This window comes from Thalassophryne amazonica, chromosome 11, assembly GCF_902500255.1.
Source record: "Thalassophryne amazonica chromosome 11, fThaAma1.1, whole genome shotgun sequence".
NCBI classification, from domain to species: Eukaryota; Metazoa; Chordata; class Actinopteri; order Batrachoidiformes; family Batrachoididae; genus Thalassophryne; species Thalassophryne amazonica.
Window position 1 is genome coordinate 30,404,549 of NC_047113.1, and position 26,859 is coordinate 30,431,407.

At 40.2% G+C, this 26,859-nt stretch overlaps 3 protein-coding genes across 13 annotated transcripts in view; all 3 read right to left on the minus strand.

Moving 5' to 3' along the window:
- On the minus strand, positions 1–26,440 carry LOC117520472 (protocadherin beta-15-like). The gene is made up of 4 exons (XM_034181814.1): positions 25,576–26,440; positions 5,599–7,184; positions 135–1,487; positions 1–24 (listed from the first exon to the last, which is right to left on the minus strand). Exons 1-4 carry the CDS (start codon positions 26,378–26,380, stop codon positions 1–3), a joined length of 3,768 nt encoding a protein of 1,255 aa, XP_034037705.1. The 5' UTR covers positions 26,381–26,440.
- Positions 1–26,859, minus strand: part of LOC117519820 (protocadherin gamma-A11-like) — a 911,360-nt gene that overhangs the window by 367,537 nt on the left and 516,964 nt on the right. The gene's annotated exons all lie outside the window — the stretch shown is intronic.
- LOC117520476 (protocadherin beta-15-like) lies at positions 17,884–20,383 on the minus strand. Its single transcript, XM_034181817.1, has one exon. The coding sequence runs from the start codon at positions 20,308–20,310 to the stop codon at positions 17,884–17,886; it is 2,427 nt and encodes an 808-aa protein (XP_034037708.1). The 5' UTR covers positions 20,311–20,383.

Consider the following 26,859-nt stretch of genomic DNA (forward strand, 5'->3'; position numbering starts at 1 on the left):
CTAGGAAACATTGATGACCAACATCTTGAACAGCAAATACCACTGACATTAAATTTCATTGATTTCAAGAAAGCCTTTGACAGTGTTAATAAGGAATCCCTCTGAAAGATCAATCTGGCATATGGTATACTGACGTCTCTATATGATAGCCAGGCATTCTGTCCAGGGTCTGTGTCCACTGCGATCACTTTGGACACCAGAGAGCCTCCTTGTGCAGCTTTGGGGACCAGCTCAGTCATGAAGGAGTTGCCCTCCGGGGCGGGGTACAGTATCTGAGGAGAGTTGTCATTCACATCCGTGATGAAGACACTGACGGTCACGTTGCTGCTGAGTGGAGGAGAACCGTTGTCTCTGGCCATCACATGGACTTTCAAACTCCTGAACTGTTCATAATCAAAGGACCTGACAGCGTGGATCACCCCCGTGTCTCCGTTAAGAGTCAGATAAGAGGACACCGGGGCTCCGTTCACCTCACCAGGTAAAAGAGAATAAATCACTGTCCCGTTTTGTCTCCAGTCAGGGTCTCGAGCAGAAACAGAACATAAAGTGGAGCCAGGTTTGTTGTTTTCAGTCACGTGGGTGCTGTAGGACTGTTCCAAAAACACAGGTGGGTTGTCATTGACATCAGCTACAGATAACTGAACAGTTTTCGAGGAGGACAGAGGTGGAGAGCCCTCATCAGTAGCTGTGATTGTGATGTTGTAATCAGACACTAATTCACGGTCCAAATGTCCTGTTGCCACCAGAGAATAATAGTTTTTAATGGAAGGAACCAACTTAAAGGGGGCATTATGCTGAAAGGAGCAGCGGACTTGTCTGTTATTCTTTGAGTCTCTGTCCTGAACATTAATGATTCCAACCTCTGTACCAGGTAAAATGTTCTCAGGTATGGGGTTAGTCAGTGATTTCAGGTAGATCACTGGAGCGTTATCATTTATATCAGTAATTTCTATAGTTAATGTTGCATATGAAACTAATCCCAAACCATCTTTGGCACAAATCTGCATTTCATAAGAAGCCATTTTCTCATAATCAATAACTCCAGCAACTCTCACTTCTCCAGTTTTAGGGTGTAAAATAAACAAATTGTTGTTTTCATCTGAAACATGATCAAATCCATAAGTAATTTCACTATTTAAACCTTCATCTGCATCAGTCGCACTCACTGTGAGCACCAAAGTGTCCACAGGAGAGTTTTCAGGCAGACTGGCTTTATAAAGGGTCTGACTAAATACTGGTACGTTATCATTAGCGTCCAGTATAGTGACGTGGATGACGACACTGCCTGATCTCTGAGGAGAGCCTCCATCGAATGCTGTCAGCAACAACGTCATGTCTTTTTTGTCTTCCCTGTCCAATTCTTTGTCCAGAACAAGTTCACATTGCTTTCGTCCACCAGCTTTTGTGTTCACATTTAATCTAAAATTGGCATTTTCCTGCAGTGAGTAGCCTTTAACAGCGTTTTCTCCGATGTCTCCATCGTATGCCTCCCCAAGAAGAAAATGGGCTCCTCTTACCGCTGATTCCCGTATTTCTATTTTAACAGAATCCTCTTTAAATTGCGGTGAATTGTCATTAATATCTTGAATGCGTATATTTATTCGATGCAGCTCTAACGGATTTTCCAGCACGAGTTCTTGTTTGAGAACACACAATGCTTTTTTTTCCACAAAGCCCCTCTCTGTCGATCCTTTCCTGAACCATCAGGTCTCCGGTGTTCAGATTCACACCGCAGTACTTAACATTATTATCTTCTGTATCCACACGGGCCTTTCAATAGGAAAACGAACCCAAATCAAGTCCAAGATCCTTTGCGACATTTCCAATGATTGATCCGCGTTTCATTTCCTCCGGGATCAAGTAACTCACGTCTCCACAGACAGCAGGGACGACAAGAAGAACAAAAGCAAAGACGAGACGCCGGAGATAAAATCTGATGTTTTCCATTCTTGATGCGAGACAAAAATCCTGCACGTCTTACTTTCCTCCAGTATCATTCAGTGCATCCCAGTATTCCTTCAATAATCAGAAACCGCCTTATTGCAGCTACAGCACTAATTACTTTTCGTCAAATGACGCAGAGCAGATTTTAATGTCCACAGCAAAGGGTGAAGAACGAACAGTCCTCTCGTTTCTTTGCACACAGCGCCACTTAGAGTCATTCTTTGGATATAACCATGATGTTTATTCTGTTTAATGGTTTATATTTTTTAGCCGGGCAAGGAATATACACAACAACATATAAGTAAGTAAATGGATTAATGAATCAGTCAATAAAGTTGAGTGGCTTTTGTTAAATTTGACAGGAAACTGATGATTTATTTATTTATTTTTATTTATTTATTTATGTATTTTGCTGTATTGAATTAAGTTATTTGAAAAATCCTGTCTGCTTGTGTGTGCTTGTGTGTGTGTGTATTTTCCACACGGAAGGCAAGAAGGAAACACACATATCGACATTAAGTGTATAAAGTAAAAAAAATAAAAATAAAAAAAAGCCAAATTTTCCAAGTGTTGCTATTGACGAGCTAAATTCCCAAACTGCTGTTGAATTAAAGGTTCAGTAATTACAATGAGCGAATTCTACAAATTTCTGGCCTTGTGGTAATTGCTGATTGGCAAGTGAATTGTAACTTGTGACTGGAGGAGAGAAAATCTGTTTCCATGAACATGTGTGGCTGCAGGAGGGGTGCTTTGGTATGTCAAGTGGGGAGAAGTTGGGTTGGCAAAATCAATCTCAAATTATTGAAATTTCAGAAACAACCTTATTTCAGCACGCAGTACAGACAGTAGAAACAAAAAATGAATTCAAGAGATTTCGAAGTTTTCATAATTTGAAGCTAAATATTGATTTAAGTAAATTCACAGGACACCAGTCCGTCACAAGGTCAAATATAGACAAACAAGCACATTCACACCCACCTATGGTCAATTTAATGTTTCCGATCCACCCAACCACATGTCTTTGGATGTGGGAGGAAGCTAGAACAACCGAAGAGAACCCACACAAACATGGGTAGAATTTACAAACTCCACACAGAAAGGCCAAAGGTTGGAATCCATCCCACGAGCTTCTTGCTGTGAGGCAACAGTGCTAACCACTATTCCACCCATGCCGCCTTAAAAACATTTAAAAATATATTTACTCGTATTACATAAATGCCAGACTAGTAAAGCTTTGATGTGCTCAGTAGTTCAGAATGACAGGAATGTTTTAATAAATTAAACTGCAAAATGTGGCCACTGGGGAGGTGATGGTCTAGTGGTTAAGCATTGGGCTTCAGACCAGAGGATCATCGGTTCAAATCCCAGCCTGACCGGAAAATCATTAAGGGCTCTTGGGCAAGATCCTAAATCCCCTACTTGCTTTTGGTGTATAGTGGGCACCTTGCATGGCAACAGCCTCACATTGGGGTGAATGTGAGGCATTTGATGTGTAAAGCACTTTGAGTGTCTGATGAAGATGGAAAAGTGCTATATAAATGCAGTCCATTTACTTTCACTTTGTGTGAGAGCAGATTGGAAATAATAGACACATGCACAGGCTCATAAGTCTTATATAGGCCATGAGGCCTGTTGGTACGAGTGCATATCTTCTGATTTTGCAACATCAAGCAGATGGCAGTCAATGACTCCCCTGGTTGGGACACCAGTCTGATGCAAGCCACTTCACCAGCCAAGACCAGTACCCATTTACAGCTGGGTGGACTGAGACAATTAGGGAATAATCCTGTTGTGTCTGATGGTTTGCAGGCATTAATGCTGGATTTTACAGTCACAAATATCTGTTTTAAAATTCAATTTGTGACTGTAATCCATCTGCATATTGACAGGTCAGCTCCTTATCCACTCAGCCAACTGCTCTACATCTGCTTATAGAAAATGACAATGTGACAAACATGAAAGAATGTCAAATTATTATTTACAGATCATTTTCATTACTTTTCTGAGAGGGCAGAGCAAAAAATAAAAACTGTTAACATACTTCTCATTTCAACATATTCTTGTCGACAGCATCGTTGAACAGAATCTATTTTGAAATAATTAAATTACACTTCAATTCTGAAAATCAAACACTGACCAATGTGACTGGAAGAGCACATCCTTCGCTTACCAGAAGAATGACGCTCAAAAATCGCCATGGATTGGATACCACCAGAGGGCACAAGGAAGAGAGGCATGCCAAAGAAGACATAGCCAAGGACATTCCTTTAAGATATGAAAAAAGCCAACATCCCCTGGAAGGAGGCTGACAGTGCAGTGGCCAAGAGAAATAGATGAAAACTTGCTGCCCAAAGTGCCTGCAGGCAAGGGAGGACCTAAGGTCTAAGGTAAGGAGTATGAAGAGAGAACTATAAGGAAAATGTGAGATCTGTGATGAACAAAGTTGTATTCAAACTGAGAAGAAAGTATAAATAACTGTCCTAAAAATAACTAAGGTACAGCAAATTGCAAAGTGGAGATATTTCAAAATAAATGGTATCATCACATCGCTCACTCAGTCAAGGAAGGTGAAGTGCGGGATGAGCTGCGTGGTCTGCTGCCACAGAAACCATTAACCCCCAGCAGACAAATAAAACCAACCTTGAGAATTATGAGGAGAACCACTGACAGCAGTGCTGCTTCTCCTATCCCTACATGTTTCCGGATGTCCATATGCATGATGCTGCACTCAGGTCTAACAACAGCATGGCTGTGCATTTCCAGAATTAGTAGAAATGTATTATTTATAACTTGAACCCATGCTGTTTTTGTGTTACAGTTCTTTGTCAAACTTACACTGAAACTTATCAAAAATGTTATACACAAAAAATCTCAAAAAAGTTTTCAGCAGCTATTCAAATTTTCTATGATATTAGACATGAAAGAAAACTGGGCAATCCCTCTACAATTATCTTTGTCCAACAGATGTTGAAATTCCTGTCTTGTTCTCAACAAATAGGCAAATGAACAACAGCAGTGACAAAGCTTCTAACCCTCCTTCATCATATGGCACAGGTAAGACCAAAAATAATTTCCACACAAATATTTTCAACATTAGTGGACCATCTTAAAAAAAGACACATGGACAAGAAAAAAGATGAACATGTGACAGAACTAAATATTTGGCCAAAATGCTTCAAACTATGTTCAGCACCACGGACAGAGAAACAAGGAACAAATATGTTGTTTTCATTGCATGAGACCTAAAAATAAAAGGAAACACACAGATGAACAAAAGTCCGTTCCCCAGAATAAAGTGCACTGGTCATAAAGGAAAACCGAAGGCTTGCACAGTGGTTGAAATAACCAGTAACAAATTACTGCATATACTGTTTAGTGCTAAGGACAGAGACCTAAGGACCAGTTGACTTGAGGTTTACATCTGATGCACCGGATCAAAACCTCAAGACATTTGGAGGAGGAGAAAGAGACAGACTGAATGAAACAAAGCAATAGCCTGAAACAAATTGCAGCAGTTTAGAATAAAAAACAATGAAAAATAATATAATGCAGCAACAAATGCTCTTCTTATATTCTGAAGAGTATGATGAACAGTGCAGATGAAAACCTAGTAGGTGTTAAAACATTTGAAACAGCCAATCAAGGTATTCCTACCTCATGAGGAGAACCATCACAATCTCCAATGCTATCACCAAAATCTGGACTTTTCTTCAGATTCTGGTCTGCAGGCAGAGTGTTGTCATTGTAAGATGACACAAACTTAAAGTCACTGGTTCTTGAACCTGTTGTCAGGTAGGTGTCATAATTTATGCTGCGTAAAGTTCCTATTCCATCAACATCTGCGTACTGAGGAGGAGGATAACCACTGGGGATGGCAACTGCTCCATCAAACAACATTCTGGGTTTTCTTCTGTGACAAAACTTCACACCAACAGCAACAATAATAAAGGTCAGGAAGAAGGTGGACACAGACACCAGTGCGATGATCAGATAAGAGGTTAACTTGGAATTCTTCTCCTCATAAGACATGTCCTTCATCTCTGGTATCTCAGCCAAGTTGTCAGAAATGACTAAATACATGGAACAGGTGGCAGACAGAGAGGGCTGTCCGTTATCTTGAACTGCTACAATAAGGTTCTGTTTCATGCTGTCAGATTCAGAAATGTCCCGCTGTGTCCTGATCTCTCCACTGTGGACATCAATAGTGAAAAGTCCCGGATCAGTGGATTTGACTATGTGATAGGACAGCCAGGCATTCTGTCCAGAGTCCGCGTCCACAGCGATCACTTTGGACACCAGAGAGCCTCCTTGTGCAGCTTTGGGGACCAGCTCGGTCATGAAGGAGTTGCCCTCCGGGGCGGGGTACAGTATCTGAGGAGAGTTGTCATTCACATCCATGATGAAGACACTGACGGTCACGTTGCTGCTGAGTGGAGGAGAACCGTTGTCTCTGGCCATCACGTGGACTTTCAAACTCCTGAACTGTTCATAATCAAAGGACCTGACAGCGTGGATCACCCCCGTGTCTCCGTTAACAGACAGATAAGAGGACACCGGGGCTCCGTTCACCTCACCAGGTAAAAGAGAATAAATCACTGTCCCGTTTTGTCTCCAGTCAGGGTCTCGAGCAGAAACAGAACATAAAGTGGAGCCAGGTTTGTTGTTTTCAGTCACGTGGGTGCTGTAGGACTGTTCCAAAAACACAGGTGGGTTGTCGTTGATATCAGCTACAGATAACTGAACAGTTTTAGAGGAGGACAGAGGTGGAGAGCCCTCATCAGTAGCTGTGATTGTGATGTTGTAATCAGACACTAATTCACGGTCCAAATGTCCTGTTGTCACCAGAGAATAATAGTTTTTAATGGAAGGAACCAATTTAACGGGAGCATTATGCTGAATGGAGCAGCGGACCTGTCTGTTATTCTCTGAGTCTCTGTCCTGAACATTAATGATTCCAACCTCTGTACCAGGTAAAATGTTCTCAGGTATGGGGTTAGTCAGTGATTTCAGGTAGATCACTGGAGCGTTATCATTTATATCAGTAATTTCTATAGTTAATGTTGCATATGAAACTAATCCCAAACCATCTTTGGCACTAATCTGCACTTCATAAGAAGCCATTTTCTCATAATCAATAACTCCAGCAACTCTCACTTCTCCAGTTTTAGGGTGTAAAATAAACAAATTGTTGTTTTCATCTGAAACATGATCAAATCCATAAGTAATTTCTCCATTTAAACCTTCATCAGCATCAGTCGCACTCACTGTGAGCACCAAAGTGTCCACAGGAGAGTTTTCAGGCAGACTGGCTTTATAAAGGGTCTGACTAAATACTGGTACGTTATCATTAGCGTCCAGTACAGTGACGTGGATGACGACACTGCCTGATCTTTGAGGAGAGCCTCCATCGAATGCTGTCAGCAACAACGTCATGTCTTTTTTGTCTTCCCTGTCCAATTCTTTGTCCAGAACAAGTTCACATTGCTTTCGTCCACCAGCTTTTGTGTTCACATTTAATTTAAAATTGGCATTTTCCTGCAGTGAGTAGCCTTTAACAGCGTTTTCTCCGATGTCTCCATCGTATGCCTCCCCAAGAAGAAAATGGGCTCCTCTTACCGCTGATTCCCGTATCTCAATTTTAACAGAATCCTCTTTAAATTGCGGTGAATTGTCATTAATATCTTGAACGCGGATATTTATTCGATGCAGCTCCAACGGATTTTCCAGCACGAGTTCTTGCTTGAGAACACACGATGCTTTTTTTCCACAAAGCCCCTCTCTGTCGATCCTTTCCTGAACCATCAGGTCTCCGGTGTTCAGATTCACACCGCAGTACTGAACATTATTATCTTCTGTATCCACACGGGCCTTTCGAGAGGAAAACGAACCCAAATCAAGTCCAAGATCCTTTGCGACATTTCCAATGATTGATCCGCGTTTCATTTCCTCCAGGATCGAGTAACTCACGTCTCCACAGACAGCAGGGACGACGAGAAGAACAAAAGCAAAGACGTGACGTTGGAGAGAAAATCTGATGTTTTCCATTCTTGATGCGAGACAAAAAAAAATAAAAAATCCTGCACGTTTTACTCTCCTCCAGTATCATTCACTGCATCCCAGTAGTCCTTCAATAATCAGAAACCGCCTTATTGCAGCTAAAATACTAAATACTTTTCGTCAAATGACGCAGAGCAGATTTTAATGTCCACAGCAAAGGGTGGAGAACTAACAGTCCTCTCGTTTCTTTGCACACAGCGCCACTTAGAGTCATTCTTTGGACATAACCATGATGTTTATTCTGTTTAACGGTTTGCACTTTTTAACCGGACAAGGAATATACCGAAAACTATGAGAGAATAAGTTAATTAATAATAACGGTAACTGATTTTTCAACTTTTTGCTTGATTTCGGCATCTCTTAAATCACCCTCCCCCCCACCCCCTCTGTGTGTGTTTTTGCGTGTGTATGTTTTCTACACGGACGGCAAGAAAGGAAACACACACCGACAATAAATGTCCTGAGGCTACAGCAGTGTAATGTCCAGAAAGACACTGCAGGAGAAAAAAAATAAGGTGTACCTATACTGGACCACCTAACAATATCATCGTGTACCTCTGTTCTCTTTAATCATATTAATTGTATTTTTACATCAAGAAATAAGGTAAAATAAGCAGTCTATGCACACAATATATGAGTTCACTAAATATTATATATTTCCTTAAATTAAGCAATATCAATTTTTTCAAAATGGTCCAATATCCGGACCCAGTGACTAAAATTGGTCCAATATTGGGGACAGCCTGGACCAATTTAAGTCACTGGCAATCTTATGACCTTCCAAGGCATAGAAACTCTTTAACAATGCTTCTTTGATATCTCAGTTAAAGATATAAACTAAAAATGTTAATTTCACATCAGGAGCTCAAGGCGGGAGGGAAAATGTCATCTATGTAATTGCTGCACTGAAAAAAATGATACTTTGAATCAACTTAAAAAAATGATGTAATTTGTTACAGGTAATTTTTTTTTTTAGTTTCTCACAATGTATATTTATGATTTTGTAAAGTGATTCCAGCAGATTTAAACTGGAAACCACAATTTTTCCATTAGACCAATGTAAATAAGTACTTTGAATGAAGTGCACTGTGTTTCACTTTTTTCAGTGTGGGTACGCTGAAATGTATTCTTAGCTACGGTACTTAAGTGACCACAATCCCTTTTGACATCCATATGTGAACTTAAACAAGGATTGCCATTAAAATAAAAATTATAAGTCATCAAAAATAGAAAATAACATTTAATACCATTTCATTAACATTTTGAAAAAATGAGAAACAGTCAATAAGTGAACAAAACTTCAATTTCAAACAGGGCTTACATTCGATAGACCCTAACAGTCAATAACACTAACAGTCAGTAACAGCAGTAACAGTCACATTGTATAGCCTATATGGCCGAACAGACATGTTGGCCTAAAGTCCTGAATACACAGTTTCTTTACACGCAAACGTCACATTGATAGTCAGGAGGAAGCCCTCCGGCACAGCTCTGGTGAATCCATGCGTTACAGTATTTACATCTCACCATTGTCTCAGCGCGATCCTCATCACATATCACGCAGTACCAAGAGTCATTGTCAGTGTTGTCACCCTGGTCACTTTCCTCCAAGGTAACTGGAGCAACTGCCCTTTTAGGTCTTTTAGCAGCAACTGGAGAAGACTTCTTTCTGGTTCTTCTGACTGGGTTGGAAGGCTTTTTATGCTTTTTCTTGAGGCTGTTTTTATACGGGCTTGACGTAATTATTTCAGATTTGCCGCTCCTAGATTTGGCCTTTGATACAACTGTCTTGGGAGTAGGCGACAGCATGGCTGGAGTGATTAACTGCCTCGACCTCTGTTCTTGTTGAACCACCCTTTCTTGGATTCGAGCTTCATAGTGGCCAACATCTTCACCTAGCCTAAAGTACTTCACAGATAGGCCAAGGCCTTCAGCTGACTCGAACTCACTTCCAAACGTGATAAGCGTAGTGCTCTCACCAACACAAACACCAGTGGGCTGCTGCAGGTACTGAGCTGTGGCAGCAATTTCTATTTCGCTAACCATTTCACTTGGATTGGCCATTGCAGCGATTCTTTCCTCCATGGATCCATAACACATTTGCTTTGGAAGATCAGCATTTATCACCAGTGGGTTGAAGTTTTCATAGTTCTCAAAGTTCTTCAGCATATGACAAATGACTTGTGAACGAAGCAAGTCTGCCGAATTCATCTCCTGGATTCGTAGCCGAAGGTCTTATGTTGCCATTGTCATCTCTCATTGCTGTCTGGAACTCAGTGTTCTGGCATATAGCTGTCGCATGGAAAAAAACATTGTCCATCTTGTGCTGTTTTGACACATCTGACTGGATAGTTTGTCAGATGATGTTGGTTGCTGAGTCTTCTCTGAGATTTCTGTGTTTGAGGGGGGCTGTTGATCTTCACTAACTGTAACATCCACTGATGATAGGTGCTGACATGGAACTTGCCGACTTGAAGTTGCCTGTTGTAACTCTCCTGAGGGTGGCTGGTGGACAGTTTGCTGGTTCTCCTGGCTCAGATTCACTCTCAGAGAGGTGTGTGGGCACTCACAATGCCTGTTGCCATCATCACCATCACATTCGACATGGAACCTTCCAGCAGCAGCAAAATCTGCCTCAGTCCATATATGTCGGTAGCTGGGCCAAACACCAGTACACTGGAAGCCGTTCACTGCTGTTGACATTGTGGCAGAATGGATGTATGCCCTACCAAAGATATGGCTTATTGAGAAAATAGTGACTGGCCTCTTTTCAGTTCTGATATACATGTCGCATTCCTGGTTATAGAAGGTCATCAGTGGCTTGTAAAATGCACGATGAAGGGGCTGGAGGCGGTGTGTTGTGTGGGGAGGTAACGACAGCATGATTATGCCACGGTCTCGGGCATATTCTATCGCCTTAACATTCTTTGTGTGAGACAAGTGTCCGTCAAGAATCAGAAGACCAGGCTTGTTTTTTGACCAGCCCACATGGGATGCAAAATGTTTCAGCCAAGTTGAGAAGAGATCTTTTTTCATCAAACCAGATTCAATATTCACCACAACACTGCCAGGAGGAACTCCTGACCGGAATGCTTGGACCATATGTTTGCATTTGAATATGATCATAGGAGGAACAAAAGTTCCACCAGCACTCATACAGCAAACAACTGTTGTTGTGGAGCCTCTCTCCCCACTGGTGAAGGAGCCAATCTGCTTTTTTCCTCTTCTTCCAAGTACACGCCCTGGCTTCTGAACCGTTGTGAAGCCCGATTAGTTCATGTTGAAAATCTCATTAGGACCAAGGTTGTGTGTTTCTATCAAGTTTTCCAGTTTGTCATAAAATTTGACACTTTGGCGATTGAATCCCTTTGCTCTGGCCACTGAGGTTGCCTCAGGTTGATGGAGGGATAACTGTGGGTGTCTTTTCATGAAGTCTCAATACCAGTGGGTACTTGCAGCTTTCTTATCATGGTTGAAAGTGTGCTTCAGTCTGTTTAGCTTGGCCAATTGGAAGGCCATCTCCATCAGGTCTTTTTTTTGTCATTCCAATGAGCATATTTTCCAGATCTAGAATAAGATCAAGCAGCATTTCTCCAAGTTCTGGGGGCAGGGTAGAAAGGCGACCAAAATGTCTGTTTGGACCATTGGCAATCTTGTTTTTGTTCTCAACATGCCGCTTCAGGGTGGCTTTGGGGATGCCATAAACTCTGCTAGTTGCATTAAGGCCTGCATCGCCATTCATGAATGACATCACTGCTCTTTCTAAATCTTCTTGGGACCATTTGCCATATTTACCTCTGAAAAGACAGGAAAGAGAAATCTGTGAGTTTGGTTGATTAAATATAAATAGGCCCATGCCTATATGTAGACTATAAATTGGGCTTGCCCAAATAGGGCTTTCGAAAATTGAAATTTAGAGTCCTAATGAGACACCAATCATCCTCGACAGGCTGCTTGTGAGAGCTAATATCCTATAGGGCAAATGTTAGGACTAGACAGATCCCAAGGAATCACATAGGCCTAATTTATATACACCCCCCCCCCCCCCCCCCGAGACTTTCTATAGCTAGGCTATATATTCAATTTTGAAAATTAATTGAACATTTTGGTTATTGTGAGTGAAAAAACATGCTTTACATGCTAAATTACAAGGTTAATGGTCAACCTTTTTTTCAAGATGGGACTGTTACGCATATTGGACCATGGCGCCTCATATTGGGCCACCGGTCCAAAATGAGGCACGTGGGGTGGTGCAGTATCGGGTTGGTGCCCTTGTGTAAGTTCCCATATGTAGTTCTCATCAACCTTGATGTTTCTTTCAATTTTTCTTATTATTTGGTAATCAACATGTCAAGCAACTAACACATGCAATCGTGGAAGCTTAGCACTGCATACGGTGGAACTGCACACACAGGAAATTGATCTAAAATTACTAAAAATAGTGTAAAAACTGTTTTTTGCTTACCGTTTGGTCATTTTCGATACAACTGCCATCATTCAACATGAGCAGACAAAATCTCACGTGGCGCGTTATTGCGACGTCGTGATCACGTGATAGCTTTATGTCAATTCTAGAAAGGGTGCTGGTCCAATTTCGGGACCGGTCCAATATAGGTACACCTGCCCTAAGTTCCAAGATCTTCAATTGATTAATTAAATCCTATAACTGTGTGAAATGAAAAGTCCAAAAACAATGATCATGCCCGACGTCCAAAGTCTGTCAATGTGTGTGTCACATGGCTGCAGTTGGGGTGATTTGGTGTGTAAATTAAGGAGAAGTTGGACCTCTTGTGCATATCTCCGAATTGACTGAAATCCCCAGGGGGGTGGGGGCACATATCAACACTGAGGACATAAAGAAGAAGAAGAAAAAAATGGTTAGGAAATTTGGAAATTTTCATAAATTGGGAGTTAAAAGTCAATATGTGCAGCTGTCATTAATTTGAATAAATACAGAACATTACAAAAACATACTAAAATGCATTTACTACAGAATTAAAAAAAAACAAAAAATTATATCTATATTATGTATATATTATATATTATCCAAATGAACAGGACTTCAGTTTTCTCAAAATTCAGCTGTAAAAAAAAGAAGAAGCAATCTATCTTTTTAATATCAGCAAGTAAATCATGCAAAATGTAAAGCCTCTTCATTTGATTTGGTTTAAAGAAAGATTACCAGCCAAGTGTAAACCATGTCAAAAACCAAAATGAACCCAAACCTGATCTATGGGAAACTCCTCAATGAAAGCCTACACAAAGCCATAAGGCTCCAGCAGACAAATAAAACAGACATTGAGAGATATGAGAAGTTGGATCTCTAGTAACTTCCTACTTTTAAATTCTGATAAGACTGAAGTTATGGTTCTTGGTCCAGCGAGGTATCGGCATCAATTTGATCAGCTAGCACTTAGCTTAGGTTTGTGTGTTATACATCATACGGATAAAGTGAGGAACCTTGGAGTAATTTTTGATCCTATGTTGTCCTTTGATCTCCACATTAGAGACATTACTAGGACTGCTTTCTTCCATTTGCGAAATATAGCGAAGATTCATCCCATCCTGTCTATGGCTGATGCTGAGACTTTGATTCATGCATTTTTCTCTTCTAGATTGGACTATTGTAATGCTCTATTTTCTGACTTACCGCAGTCCAGGATTAGGGGTCTTCAACTGGTTCAAAACGCTGCTACCAGACTTTTGACACAAAGCAGAAAGTTTGACCACATTACGCCCATTTTGTCGTCCCTGCACTGGCTTCCAGTTGCTGCAAGATCGGATTTTAAAGTACTGTTATTAGTTTATAAGATTGTTCATGGACTTGCACCTCCCTATCTGGCTGACCTGGTAAGCCCCTATGTACCAGCTTGGGCCCTGCGTTCTCAGGGTGCAGGACTTCTATGTGTTCCCAGGGTGAATAAAAAGTCTGCCAGTCACAGAGCTTTCTCCTACCGTGCTCCAGCCCTGCGTTCTCAGGGTGCAGGACTTCTATGTGTTCCCAGGGTGAATAAAAAGTCTGCCGGTCACAGAGCTTTCTCCTGCCACGCTCCAGCCCTGTGGAATGATCTCCCGGCACACATTCGGCAGTCTGATACTGTGGAGACTTTTAAGTCACGTTTAAAGACTCATTTGTTTTCCCTGTTTTATCATTAGTGTTATGATGTGTTTTTATTCTTGGATTCTTTTATGGTCATCTTTTTATTGTGTTTTAAATTTTTAATTCAGTTTTCTTTGTTGTTGTTGTTTTATGTTGTGTGAAGCACCTTGAGATGAGCTAGTTGTGAATTGGTGCTATATAAATTAATAAATTTGATTTTGAATTTGAATGAGGAGAACCACTGACAGCAATGCTGCCTCTCCTGTCCCCACATGTCTCAGGATGTTAATATGCATGAAGCTGCACTCAGGTCTCACAAAAGCATGGCTGAGCATTTCCAGGAATTAGTATGAATTAATGTATTATATCCAACACATTTTCAACAACTATTCATATGTTTTATGATATTTAAACAAAGAATAAAAGACCTTCCCCTCTAAAATTGTCCAACAGAAACATCTGGCCTTCTTTTCAACAAATAGGCAAATGAACACCGGCAGCAACAAAGCGTCTAACCCTCCTTTATCATATGGCACAAATAAAAAAAAAAAAAAAAAATAGTTTCCACACAAAAGTATTTTAAGTGTATGTTGACCATCTCAAAAGAGAACACGTGGACAAGAAGAAAAAAAAATGAATATGTGACAGAAGTAAATATCTGGCCAAAATGCTCCAAACTATGTTCAGCACCATGGACAGAGAAACAAGAAAGAAATATTTAGTTTTCATTGTCAGACATAAAAATAAAGCCCCAAACACAGAAAGTAAAAAAAAAAAAAAAAATCAGTCCTCCAGAAAAAAGCGCATATGTTGTTAATGAAAAACCAAGGCTCAATGGTTAAAATATCCTCAGATGTTCTTCAGTCAAGGCTTACCAGCAGCTTTGGCACATTGAACAAACTGGGAATATACTATTCCCAGCACCTCAAGAATAAAATCTGCATCAGCAGAACAGTGAAAAATACACAGGTACCATCACATTTCTTATAGGTAAGATCACCAATCTGTTTCTCAGAACCAAACATCTAAATCCTATTGCTGTTTAAACATCTGGTGCCACAGAGACAATATTTCCTACCTCCACAGCAGAGCAATTACAATCTCTAATGCAGACTATTTGAAAGGAGAAGGATCAAAGTGGTCTGATGGCACAGGTTCAATACTAAAAATAAGAACCTCAACTAGGAAAAAGAAGCCAATAACAATTACAGAGACAAAGAGATGGTGGAAGGCAAGAGACATCAGACTGTTTATCGGTGAGGTGTTTATGACACTGTGTGGGAAGAACATGCAAGAAAAGAGACTAAAAAACCTGCAGGTTTCAGTGAATACCATGTGTTGAGATATTATTCCATGCTTTTGACAAACACTGACAATCACACAAAGTGAACTGCTCCTCTGTCAAATAGCATATAATGAGCTTATGCAACCCACCGGAAAGACAAGCACAGAAAGGGCAAATGAACCAATTCAAAATATGACTAATAAACTATGGACATCAGAAGATGGTGGAAAATGAAGTATCATGATCTGTTCTCTGCTGTAACCAGAGACAGTGTAAGTTTTGATGTCCTTCATTCACAGGACAAACTGCCACATAGTACCAAGGGCAGAGAACAAAGGAGCAAATGTATCAAGTTTTGATGTGGTGGGACATGAAAATATGTTTGTGCAAAGACAGAGGTTGACTGAAACAAAGCAATATCCTGAAACAAATGGCAGCATTCTGGAATTAAAACATGTTTACAGGATAGTAAAACTTGTTTCAGAATCTCCTCATTTGTGGCTTAAAACAGCTTTGGCAAAATGAAAAATGAAACAATTATCCGCAAACCATTAACTGCTAAACGTGGATACTGAAAAAAAAATCTCCAAAAACGTGAATGTGGGTCTCACAAAACGATCATTAATAATTATATATATATATATATATATATATATATATATATATATATATATATATATATATATATATATATATATATATATACACACACACACACACACATTTTTTTTCAGTTGAAGTAGTTTCTGGATTTCAGTTTATGGATCAACTACTGCAGGTAAACTTGATCACAAACCATATCACCACAAAAATGATTTTTTGTTTGTTTATTTTTTTTTTTTGGTGGGGGTCACTACAGCCTGAGGAGGTGATCCAAGCAGCTGTCACTTCTGATGTCAAGTGCCTGGCCCTGCTGGATGTGCCCCGCTCTGGGGTCAGTGTCAAGTGAGGAGTTTGACGAGACAGTCCACCTGTCAAACTCACAGAAGACACAAACCCTTCCTCTGGTAAACTGCTCAATAATGTTAAGAGAAACTGTACTGTAATATAACCAGCAGGAGGCCACTGATGTATTCCATGAGTTTGGTGACACCACACCTGAATTTAATGAATATTTTTCTGGTGTTTTGTTTTTGAACTTTGCAGAAGGTCCCTAAGCTTCTGTTTCTCTGCTGCCTACTCGTTCAGGTCAATATAATTTTTTCAGCTCAGAGGACTGGTCATACGGATAAAAATAAGGTTGTAGCTGGTTCTCTACCTTCCTGAGGTTCGAAACTAGTGTTTGTTTTTTCTACAATGTTTCTAAGATTACTGAGCCGTTTACTGGAGGGGAGGTTTCTGTCCTCTCTGAGTTTGATGCCTTTTTTCCCCATTTGACAGGTTGACCATCCCAGTCAAACTCCTCACCTGACACTGTCCACGGAGAGGGACACACCCAGCAGGGCCAGGCGCTTGACCTCAGAAGCGAAAGCTGCTCGGAAGAGCTCCTCATCTCAACCGCTGTAGTGACCCCCCCTGCCAAAAAAAAAAAAAAAAAAAAAAAAATCATTTTTGTGGTGATAGGGTTTGCGATCAAGATTTCCTGCAGCAACTGATCTGTAAACTGAAATCCATGAACTACTTAAAGTGAAAACACTTATACATATTATGAATGATATTCAAGTTTTGGGAGACCTGCATTCACGTTTTGTGAGACTTGCACTCATGTTTTAGGAGATATTTTTTTAAATATTCATGTTTTGCAATGAACGTTGTGGATAATTCATGATTCACTCAAAAAGTAACTTGCTCAGTGAACATAAAAAATATGTAAAGTATTTCCACCCAAGTAAGATGCGTTAACCATCAAGAAAGAATTATGCTGAATGACCTAAGTGTAAATTTGTTGGGTTAACATGATGAATTTGCGTTACTGTTACCGAATTACCACTAACCACTTGGCCACCACTCCTGCCCTGTAAGTAGTTAGAACTACTTTTAAAATAAAGTTACATGTCAACTTAACTTTGCTATGTTGGAGCAGCATAATTAATTCATATTCACCTTGGATTTGCTGTGGCGACCCCGAACGCAAACAAGCGAGCAGCAAAACAGACTTAGTGTTTTTTTTTTGTTTTTTTTTACATTTACCCTTACAAATCAAGTTGGCCTCACCCATGGTGATTAAGTAACAGGAATGCAAATTCATCATGTTGACCCAACAAATTTACAATCAAGTCACTATGCAAAATTATTTCTGGTTAGGTGAACGCATTTTACTTACTAGTGAACATAATTTTATTATGTTCACTGAGCAAGTTAAATTTGAAGTTGTCACATGTTATGTTGAAACTATATGATTTGAATGTGTTCACTCATAAAATCTTACTCTATATCGTAGAATCAACATGTTAGACTTACGTTCAGGGAATATAAACACCAACACCACCAATTTATTTATTTATTTATTTATTTTTTAGTGTTTGCAACTGATTCACATTTTGGGGGTTAACAGCTTTCAGACTTTTGAAACAGCCAATAAAAGTATTCCTACCTCTTGAGGAGAACCATCACAATCTCCAGTGTTATCAGCAAAACCAGATGGACTTTTCTTCACAGTCTGGTCTGCAGGCAGGGTGTTGTCATTGTAAGATGCCACAAACTTAAAGTCACTGGTTCTTGAACCTGTTGTCAGGTAGGTGTCATAATTTATGCTGCGTAGAGTTCCTGTTCCATCAACATCTGTATATTGAGGAGGAGGATAACCACTGGGGATGGCAACTGCTCCATCAAACAACATTCTGGGTTTTCTTCTGTGACAAAATTTCACACCAACAGCAACAATAATGAAGGTGAGGAAAAAGGTTGACACAGACACAAGAGCGATGATCAGATAAGAGGTTAAGTGGGAATTCTTCTCATCATAAGACACGTCCTTCATCTCTGGTATCTCAGCCAAGTTGTCAGAAATGAGTAAATACATGGAACAGGTGGCAGACAGAGAGGGCTGTCCATTATCTTTAACTGCTACAATAAGGTTCTGTTTCATGCTGTCAGATTCAGAAATGTCCCGCTGTGTCCTGATCTCTCCACTGTGGACATCAATCGTGAAAAGTCCTGGATCAGTGGATTTGACTATATGATAGGACAGCCAGGCATTCTGTCCAGAGTCTGCGTCTACTGCGATCACTTTGGACACCAGAGAGCCTCCTTGTGCACCTTTGGGGACCAGCTCGGTCATGAAGGAGTTGCCCTCCGGGGCGGGGTACAGTATCTGAGGAGAGTTGTCATTCACATCCATGATGAAGACACTGACGGTCACGTTGCTGCTGAGTGGAGGAGAACCATTGTCTCTGGCCATCACGTGGACTTTCAAACTCCTGAACTGTTCATAATCAAAGGACCTGACAGCGTGGATCACTCCCGTGTCTCCGTTAACAGACAGATAAGAGGACACTGGGGCTCCGTTCACCTCACCAGGTAAAAGAGAATAAATCACTGTCCCGTTTTGTCTCCAGTCAGGGTCTCGAGCAGAAACAGAACATAAAGTGGAGCCAGGTTTGTTGTTTTCAGTCACATGGGTGCTGTAGGACTGTTCCAAAAACACAGGTGGGTTGTCGTTGATATCAGCTACAGATAACTGAACAGTTTTAGAGGAGGACAGAGGTGGAGAGCCCTCATCAGTAGCTGTGATTGTGATGTTGTAATCAGACACTAATTCACGGTCCAAATGTCCTGTTGTCACCAGAGAATAATAGTTTTTAATGGAAGGAACCAAATTAAAGGGGGCATTATGCTGAATGGAGCAGTGGACCTGTCTATTATTCTCCGAGTCTCTGTCCTGAACATTAATGATTCCAACCTCTGTACCAGGTGAAATGTTCTCAGGTATGGGGTTAGTCAGTGATTTCAGGTAGATCACTGGAGCGTTATCATTTATATCAGTAATGTCAATTATCAAAGTTGCATGTGATGCAGATCCTAATCCATCTTTTGCACTAATCTGCATTTCATATGAGGATGATTTCTCATAATCAATAACTCCAGAAACTCTCACTTCTCCAGTTTTACGATGTAAACTAAACACGTTGCCGTTTTCTTCAAAATCATAATTCAATCCATAAGTAATTTCACCATTTAAACCTTCATCAGCATCAGTCGCACTCACTGTGAGCACCAAAGTGTCCACAGGAGACTTTTCAGGCAGACTGGCTTTATAAAGGGTCTGACTAAATACTGGTACGTTATCATTAGCGTCCAGTACAGTGACGTGGATGACGACACTGCCTGATCTCTGAGGAGAGCCTCCATCGAATGCTGTCAGCAACAACGTCATGTCTTTTTTGTCTTCCCTGTCCAGTTCTTTGTCCAGAACCAATTCACAGTATTTTTTGCCTCTTTCTTTCGTATTAACATTTAATTTAAAATTATCATTTTGCTCCAACGTGTAGCCTTGAACAGAATTCTCTCCGATGTCTCCATCTTGGGCTTCATCCAGAAGAAAACGCGCACCTCTGGATGCTGATTCCTGGATTTCGATTTTAACAGAATCCTCTTTAAATTGCGGTGAATTGTCATTAATATCTTGAATGCGGATATTTATTCGATGCAGCTCTAACGGATTTTCCAGCACGAGTTCTTGTTTGAGAACACACAATGCTTTTTTTCCACAAAGCCCCTCTCTGTCGATCCTTTCCTGAACCATCAGGTCTCCGGTGTTCAGATTCACACCGCAGTGAACATTATCATCTTCTGTATCCACACGGGCCTTTCGAGAGGAAAACGAACCCAGATCAAGTCCAAGATCCTTTGCGACATTTCCAATGATTGATCCGCGTTTCATTTCCTCCGGGATCGAGTAACTCACGTCTCCACAGACAGCAGGGACGACGAGAAGAACAAAAACAAAGACGTGACGCCGGAGAAAAAATCTGTTGTTTTCCATTCTTGACGTGAAAAAAAAAAAAAAAAAAAAAAAAAAAAAAATCTGATTTCAATCTGCTGTCTGAGCCACTGTCAGGTATCGGCGCATTTCCGACGTTGTCTCCGTGCGTAAAACCACCCCGCCTTATTGTCTTCAGACGTTTAAGATCAAATGCGGCAGATAAGGCTTTAATGTCGTCCACCTTCCACGGCAAAGGGTGGAGAATTAATATTTCTTCTCGTTTCTTTGCACACAGCGCCACTGCGAGTATTTCTTCAGCTATAACAATTATAATGTTGCATTTTAAATCTCTAGAATTAAACTCTTTCAAACATCATTGTTTCAAAATATTTCATTGTTGAACCACCTCAGAAAATTCGCTGTTAAAATAAAGATCCCACATGCATTTTTACACTGACAGAAGTGACCAACAATTCCAGCTTAATGTACTCAACACCTCATCTAAATCTTTTGACAGCTGAAAATAAACAAATGTATGCAATTATATATTTGTAATATTCTAAATTAACACACAAACTTTGTCTTAATCTATAATTGTTGTTTTATAATAATAATAATAATAATAATAATAATAATAATGCATTAATTACAAACCTAAGGGGTGTACAGTATCTAAGAATACAAATTAATCAAATAAATAGAATGTGCAACTGAAAAATGTCTGTACTATCTGATATGACAGAAATATGTAATTTCACCACCTCCCACCCCCAAGCTATCCATCAACTCAGTCACAGTTCAGTTTTTGCTGGGGTTTAATTTCAAAATGCTAAAGGAAATGGGACTACATCTTCAACTGCTCTTCATACATCACAACACTGTGACATTGTAAAGTAGATCTTTAATATCAGAAAGTAAATTCGTTAAGTATTACAAAATTAAATATGGAATTTACTGATTTGAACGTCAGTCACACTTCATTGACTCCAGTTCTGTAAGCAAACACTGGATATAAAACTGGACACATAGTATCATATGTGCTGTCAAGTATATTATGGGACCAATTCTTTTTTATATCTTTGCATGGTAAAGTTGTGGTATCAAGTTTTTTTTTTTAACATTGTTTGCTTGTCTGTTTACTTTTAATGCTTTGTTAATGAAGAAAGGCAGACAGACAGAGAGAGAAAGAAAGAAAGAAAGAAAGAAAGAAAGAAAGAAAGAAAGAAAGAAAGAAAGAAAGAAAGAAAGAAAGAAAGAAAGAAAGAAAGAAAGAAAGAAAGAAAGAAAGAAAGAATTTATGCACTGCTATTCAAGATGATGAAAACAGAAATTAGCAACACAGAAAATTATGCCTTGTAAGCTTTTCTGAAGATGTGTTTCTCATGGAACACAGAACAACAAGCACTGTCCAGTTCTTATCACTCTTTGCTTTCACAAAGTATAATGAAACAAATGCTACCATAGCTTATGGCATTTCATCATTCAGCATCACAAAATCTACATTAATCTATTGGTTTGTGATATTGTCACAAAAAATGCCACATTTTCAGAACGGAAGCACAAATTCATTCAAATACATTCCGTAACGGGAGCAAGAAACCAAAAGTGATGCATTGGAGTCTGTGGGGGTTATGGTCAGGTTAGGGGAAGGGGTTTAGGGTTAGGTTATGGTTAGGGGGAGGGGTAGTGTTGGAATAGTAAGATAAAAAAAAAAAACCTGTCACAAAAATGTGACTCAGTTTGTGACAGGAGCATGAAAAAAAAATTGTGAGATTGGTTTCAACAAATGATGAGGTCTGTTCTGATGTTCGAGTACATTTTCCACCATAATTAACAAATAGTTTTTTTTTTAATCCTACAATGTGATTTCCTGGATTTTTTTTTCTCATTTTGTCTCATAGTTGAAGTGTACCTATGTTGAAAATTACAGACCTGATCTCATCTTTGTAAGTAGGAGAACTTGCACAATCAAGGACTGATTAAATACTTTTTTGCCCCACTGTTCTTCTGGCCTGCCAGTACCTGTCCACTGATTCTGGAGAAATCTGTGCTAAACAAACTTGAAAGGCCTCCTTCCTCAGCCTGACAGCTTCCCTTAGTGCTGGAGTCAACAATCCAATATATATATATCATGGTGAAATCAAAGCAATTTATAAGGCGAAGTCTAAATCTAAAACAAAGACAAGCGCACTTTTTTTTTACTTGAAGGGAAAACAGTAGACAGGACAGAGAGATACTGAAACTGCCTAAATCAGAGACAGGTTCAGCACCATGGACAGAAAACCAGGCTCAAAAAGAATAAACTGAAAATGCTGAAATGGCAGAGAGAAAGAGTGTGAGAGAGATGGAGAAAAAAAATCTTCTTATCGTGTAAGAAATGTAAATTAAAAAAAAATACATCAATAAACAGCTCACCATACAGTGCAAAAAAAAAAAAAAAAAAAAAAAAAAATCCAACTAAGTCATATTGTTGTTTAAAATGGGAAAACATGGTCACGCGAGCATATGGAAGAAGAAAGGACATGTAAATTCAAATAACTAGAAACAATTAAATGTCCTGAATAAAGTAACACAAACAAACGAGACTACTGAAATGTCTAATTATTATTATTCATTCATTCACTCATTTTCTGCCTCTGATCTGAGTTTGGGTCATGGTAGCAGCAGAACAAGCAGCTAACAAACACAAACAAACTAGACTGTTGAAATGTCTAATTAATTATTATTATTATTATTATTATACATTTTTTCACTCATTTTCTGCTGCTGATCTGACTCTGGGTCATCGTGGCAGCAGATCAAACAGTTCTCTATCCTCAGCCGTTCCATAACTCTTCCTGGGGGATACAGAGGCGTTACCAAGACAGGTAAGACATATAATCCCTCCAGCGTGTCCTGGGTCTTCGCAGGGCCTCCACCCAGTTGAACGGGACTGGAAGGAGATGACCAGGTGGCATCCTCATGAAATTCCCGAACTACCTCAGCTGGCCTCTTTCGATTCGAAGAAGCAGTGGCTCTACTCAGAGTCCCTCCTGGATAATCAAATTTTTCACCCTGTCAAGGAGTGTAAGCCAAGATACACAATGAGGAATCTCATTTCTGCTGCTTGTGTCAGTGACCTTATTCTATCAGTCCTTACCCAAAGTTCATGACAATAGGTGATGACAGGTGTGTAAATCAGCTAGTATATTGAGAGCCTTCAATGACTTAAACTCCTCCACCTGGGGCAATAACTCTGTCAAGACCCAGAGGGGACAATCCACCCTTTTCTGATGGAGGACCATGGTCTCACATTTAGATGTGATAATTCTCATCCCAGTCACTTCACCCTAGGAATCAAATCTGCTCAGTGCACTGCTTGATATAAACAACAGAAGCAAATAAGGCATAAATTGCAGAGATGCAACTTTGAGGTGACCAAACTGGGCACCCTCTGGCCCCTGACTGGACCTTGAAATCCCATTCAGAAACATCACAAACAGCACTGGTGACAAGGGGAAGGCCTGGCAGAGTCCAACACCCACAAGGAACAGGTCCAATGAAATGCTGAGAATGTAGACACAGCTGAAAATTTGATCATATAGAGACCAGATCAGATGTGACAGTGCATCCGGTAACCCATAATATTACTACCATTATATTTATGAAATTTGAAATGCAATCAATTCACAGGCAGCCCAGGACACATTTAAAATTATGAGTAAACTGATTGCAATAATATGACAACTGTTCCTACCTCAGGGGAGCCATGACTTTTGACAAAGGCTTCAGCAAAACCAGATGGACTTTTCTCCAGAGTCTGATCAGCAGGCAGAGTGCTGTCATTGTAAGAGCCCACAAACTTAAAGTCACTGGTTCTTGATCCTGTTGTCAGGTAGGTGTCATAATTATAAGTGCTGCGTAAAGTTCTTGTTCCATCAACATCTGCATATTGAGGAGGAGGATAACCGCTGGGGATGGCGACTGCTCCATCAAACAGCATTCTGGGTTTTCTTCTGTGACAAAATTTCACACCAACAGCAACAATAATAAAAGTCACGAAGAAGGTGGACACAGACACCAGTGCGATGATCAGATAAGAGGTTAACTTGGAATTCTTCTCATCATAAGACACGTCCTTCATCTCTGGAATCTCAGCCAAGTTGTCAGAAATGAGTAAATACATGGAACAGGTGGCAGACAGAGAGGGCTGTCCATTATCTTTAACTGCTACAATAAGGTTCTGTTTCATGCTGTCAGATTCAGAAATATCCCGCTGTGTCCTGATCTCTCCACTGTGGACATCAATTGTGAAAAGTCCCGGATCAGTGGATTTGACTATATGATAGGATAGCCAGGCGTTCTGTCCAGAGTCCGCGTCCACTGCGATCACTTTGGACACCAGAGAGCCTCCTTGTGCAGCTTTGGGGACCAGCTCGGTCATGAAGGAGTTTCCTTCCGGGGCGGGGTACAGTATCTGAGGAGAGTTGTCATTCACATCCGTGATGAAGACACTGATGGTCACGTTGCTGCTGAGTGGAGGAGAACCGTTGTCTCTGGCCATCACGTGGACTTTCAAACTCCTGAACTGTTCATAATCAAAGGAACTGACAGCATGGATCACCCCCGTGTCTCCGTTAACAGACAGATAAGAGGACACCGGGGCTCCGTTCACCTCACCAGGTAAAACAGAATAAATCACTGTCCCGTTTTGTCTCCAGTCAGGGTCTCGAGCAGAAACAGAACATAAAGTGGAGCCAGGTTTGTTGTTTTCAGTCACATGGGTGCTGTAGGACTGTTCCAAAAACACAGGTGGGTTGTCGTTGATATCAGCTACAGATAACTGAACAGTTTTAGAGGAGGACAGAGGTGGAGAGCCCTCATCAGTAGCTGTGATTGTGATGTTGTAATCAGACACTAATTCACGGTCCAAATGTTCTGTTGTCAGCAGAGAATAATAGTTTTTAATGGAAGGAACCAACTTAAAGGGGGCATTATGCTGAATGGAGCAGTGGACCTGTCTGTTATTCTCTGAGTCTCTGTCCTGAACATTAATGATTCCAACCTCTGTACCAGGTAAAATGTTCTCAGGTATGGGGTTAGTCAGTGATTTCAGGTAGATCACTGGAGCGTTATCATTTATATCAGTAATGTCAATTATCAAAGTTGCATGTGATGCAGATCCTAATCCATCTTTTGCACTAATCTGCATTTCATATGAGGATGATTTCTCATAATCAATATCTCCTGTCACTCTCACTTCTCCAGTTTTTGGATGTAAACTAAACACGTTGTCATTTTCTTCAAAAGCATAATCCAGTTCATAAGAAATTTCTCCATTTAAACCTTCATCTGCATCAGTAGCACTCACTGTGAGCACCAAAGTGTTCACAGGAGAGTTTTCAGGCAGACTGGCTTTATAAAGGTTCTGACTAAATACTGGTACGTTATCATTAGCGTCCAGTACAGTGACGTGGATGACGACACTGCCTGATCTCTGAGGAGAGCCTCCATCGAATGCTGTCAGCAACAACGTCATCTCTTTTTTGTCTTCCCTGTCCAGTTCTTTGTCCAGAACCAATTCACAGTATTTTTTGCCTCTTTCTTTCGTATTAACATTTAATTTAAAATGATCATTTTGCTCCAACGTGTAGCTCTGAACAGAATTCTCTCCGATGTCTCCATCTTGCGCTTCACTCAGAAGAAAACGCGCACCTCTGGATGCTGATTCCTGGATTTCGATTTTAATAGAATCCTGTTTAAACTGCGGTGAATTGTCATTAATATCTTCAACTCGGATATTTATTCGATGCAGCTCTAACGGATTTTCCAGCACGAGTTCTTGCTTGAGAACACACGATGCTTTTTTTCCACAAAGCCCCTCTCTGTCGATCCTTTCCTGAACCATCAGGTCTCCGGTGTTCAGATTCACACCGCAGTACTGAACATTATTATCTTCTGTATCCACACGGGCCTTTCGAGAGGAAAACGAACCCAAATCAAGTCCAAGATCCTTTGCGACATTTCCAATGATTGATCCACGTTTCATTTCCTCCGGGATCAAGTAACTCACGTCTCCACAGACAGCAGGGACGACGAGAAGAACAAAAGCAAAGACGTGACGTCGGAGAAAAAATCTGATGTTTTCCATTCTCGATGTGAAAAGAAACAGGAAAAAAAAAATCTGCTTTCAATCTGCTGTATGAGCCACTGTCAAGTATCGGTGCATTTCCGACGTTGTCTCCGTGCGTTAAACCACCCCGCCTTATTGTCTTCAGACGTTTAAGATGAAATGCGGTAAATCAGGCTTTAATGTCGTCCACCGTCCACGGCAAAGGGTGGAGAATGAATATTGCTTCTCGTTTCTTTGCACACAGCGCCACTGCGAGTATTTCTTCAGCTATAACAATTACAAGTATATTACATTTTAATCTCAAGAATTAAGCTCCTTTCAAACATCAGTTTCAAAATATTTTATTGTTGAACCACAACGGAAAATTCGCTGTTAAAATGAAGATTTTTTTCTCTATTTATTAATTGTAAGTGTAAGTTTATTATAAACAAATGGATTATTTCACAATCAGAATAAGTTCCTTCCATGTGCAAGAAAAAAAAGGACAGATTTTTTAA

Excerpts from the sequence above, each read along its gene's own strand:
- LOC117520476 (XM_034181817.1), bottom strand. The coding sequence starts at position 20,310 with ATGGAAAACAACAGATTTTTTCTCCGGCGTCACGTCTTTGTTTTTGTT.
- LOC117520472 (XM_034181814.1), bottom strand. The coding sequence starts at position 26,380 with ATGGAAAACATCAGATTTTTTCTCCGACGTCACGTCTTTGCTTTTGTT. Across the intron at positions 7,185-25,575 it reads TGCTACTGATGCAGATGAAG|GTTTAAATGGAGAAATTACT; the intron begins GTTTAAATGGAG and ends ATGCTGATGAAG. Across the intron at positions 25-134 it reads CCTGGCTATCATATAGAGAC|ATGTTGGTCATCAATGTTTC; the intron begins GTCAGTATACCA and ends TTGCTGTTCAAG.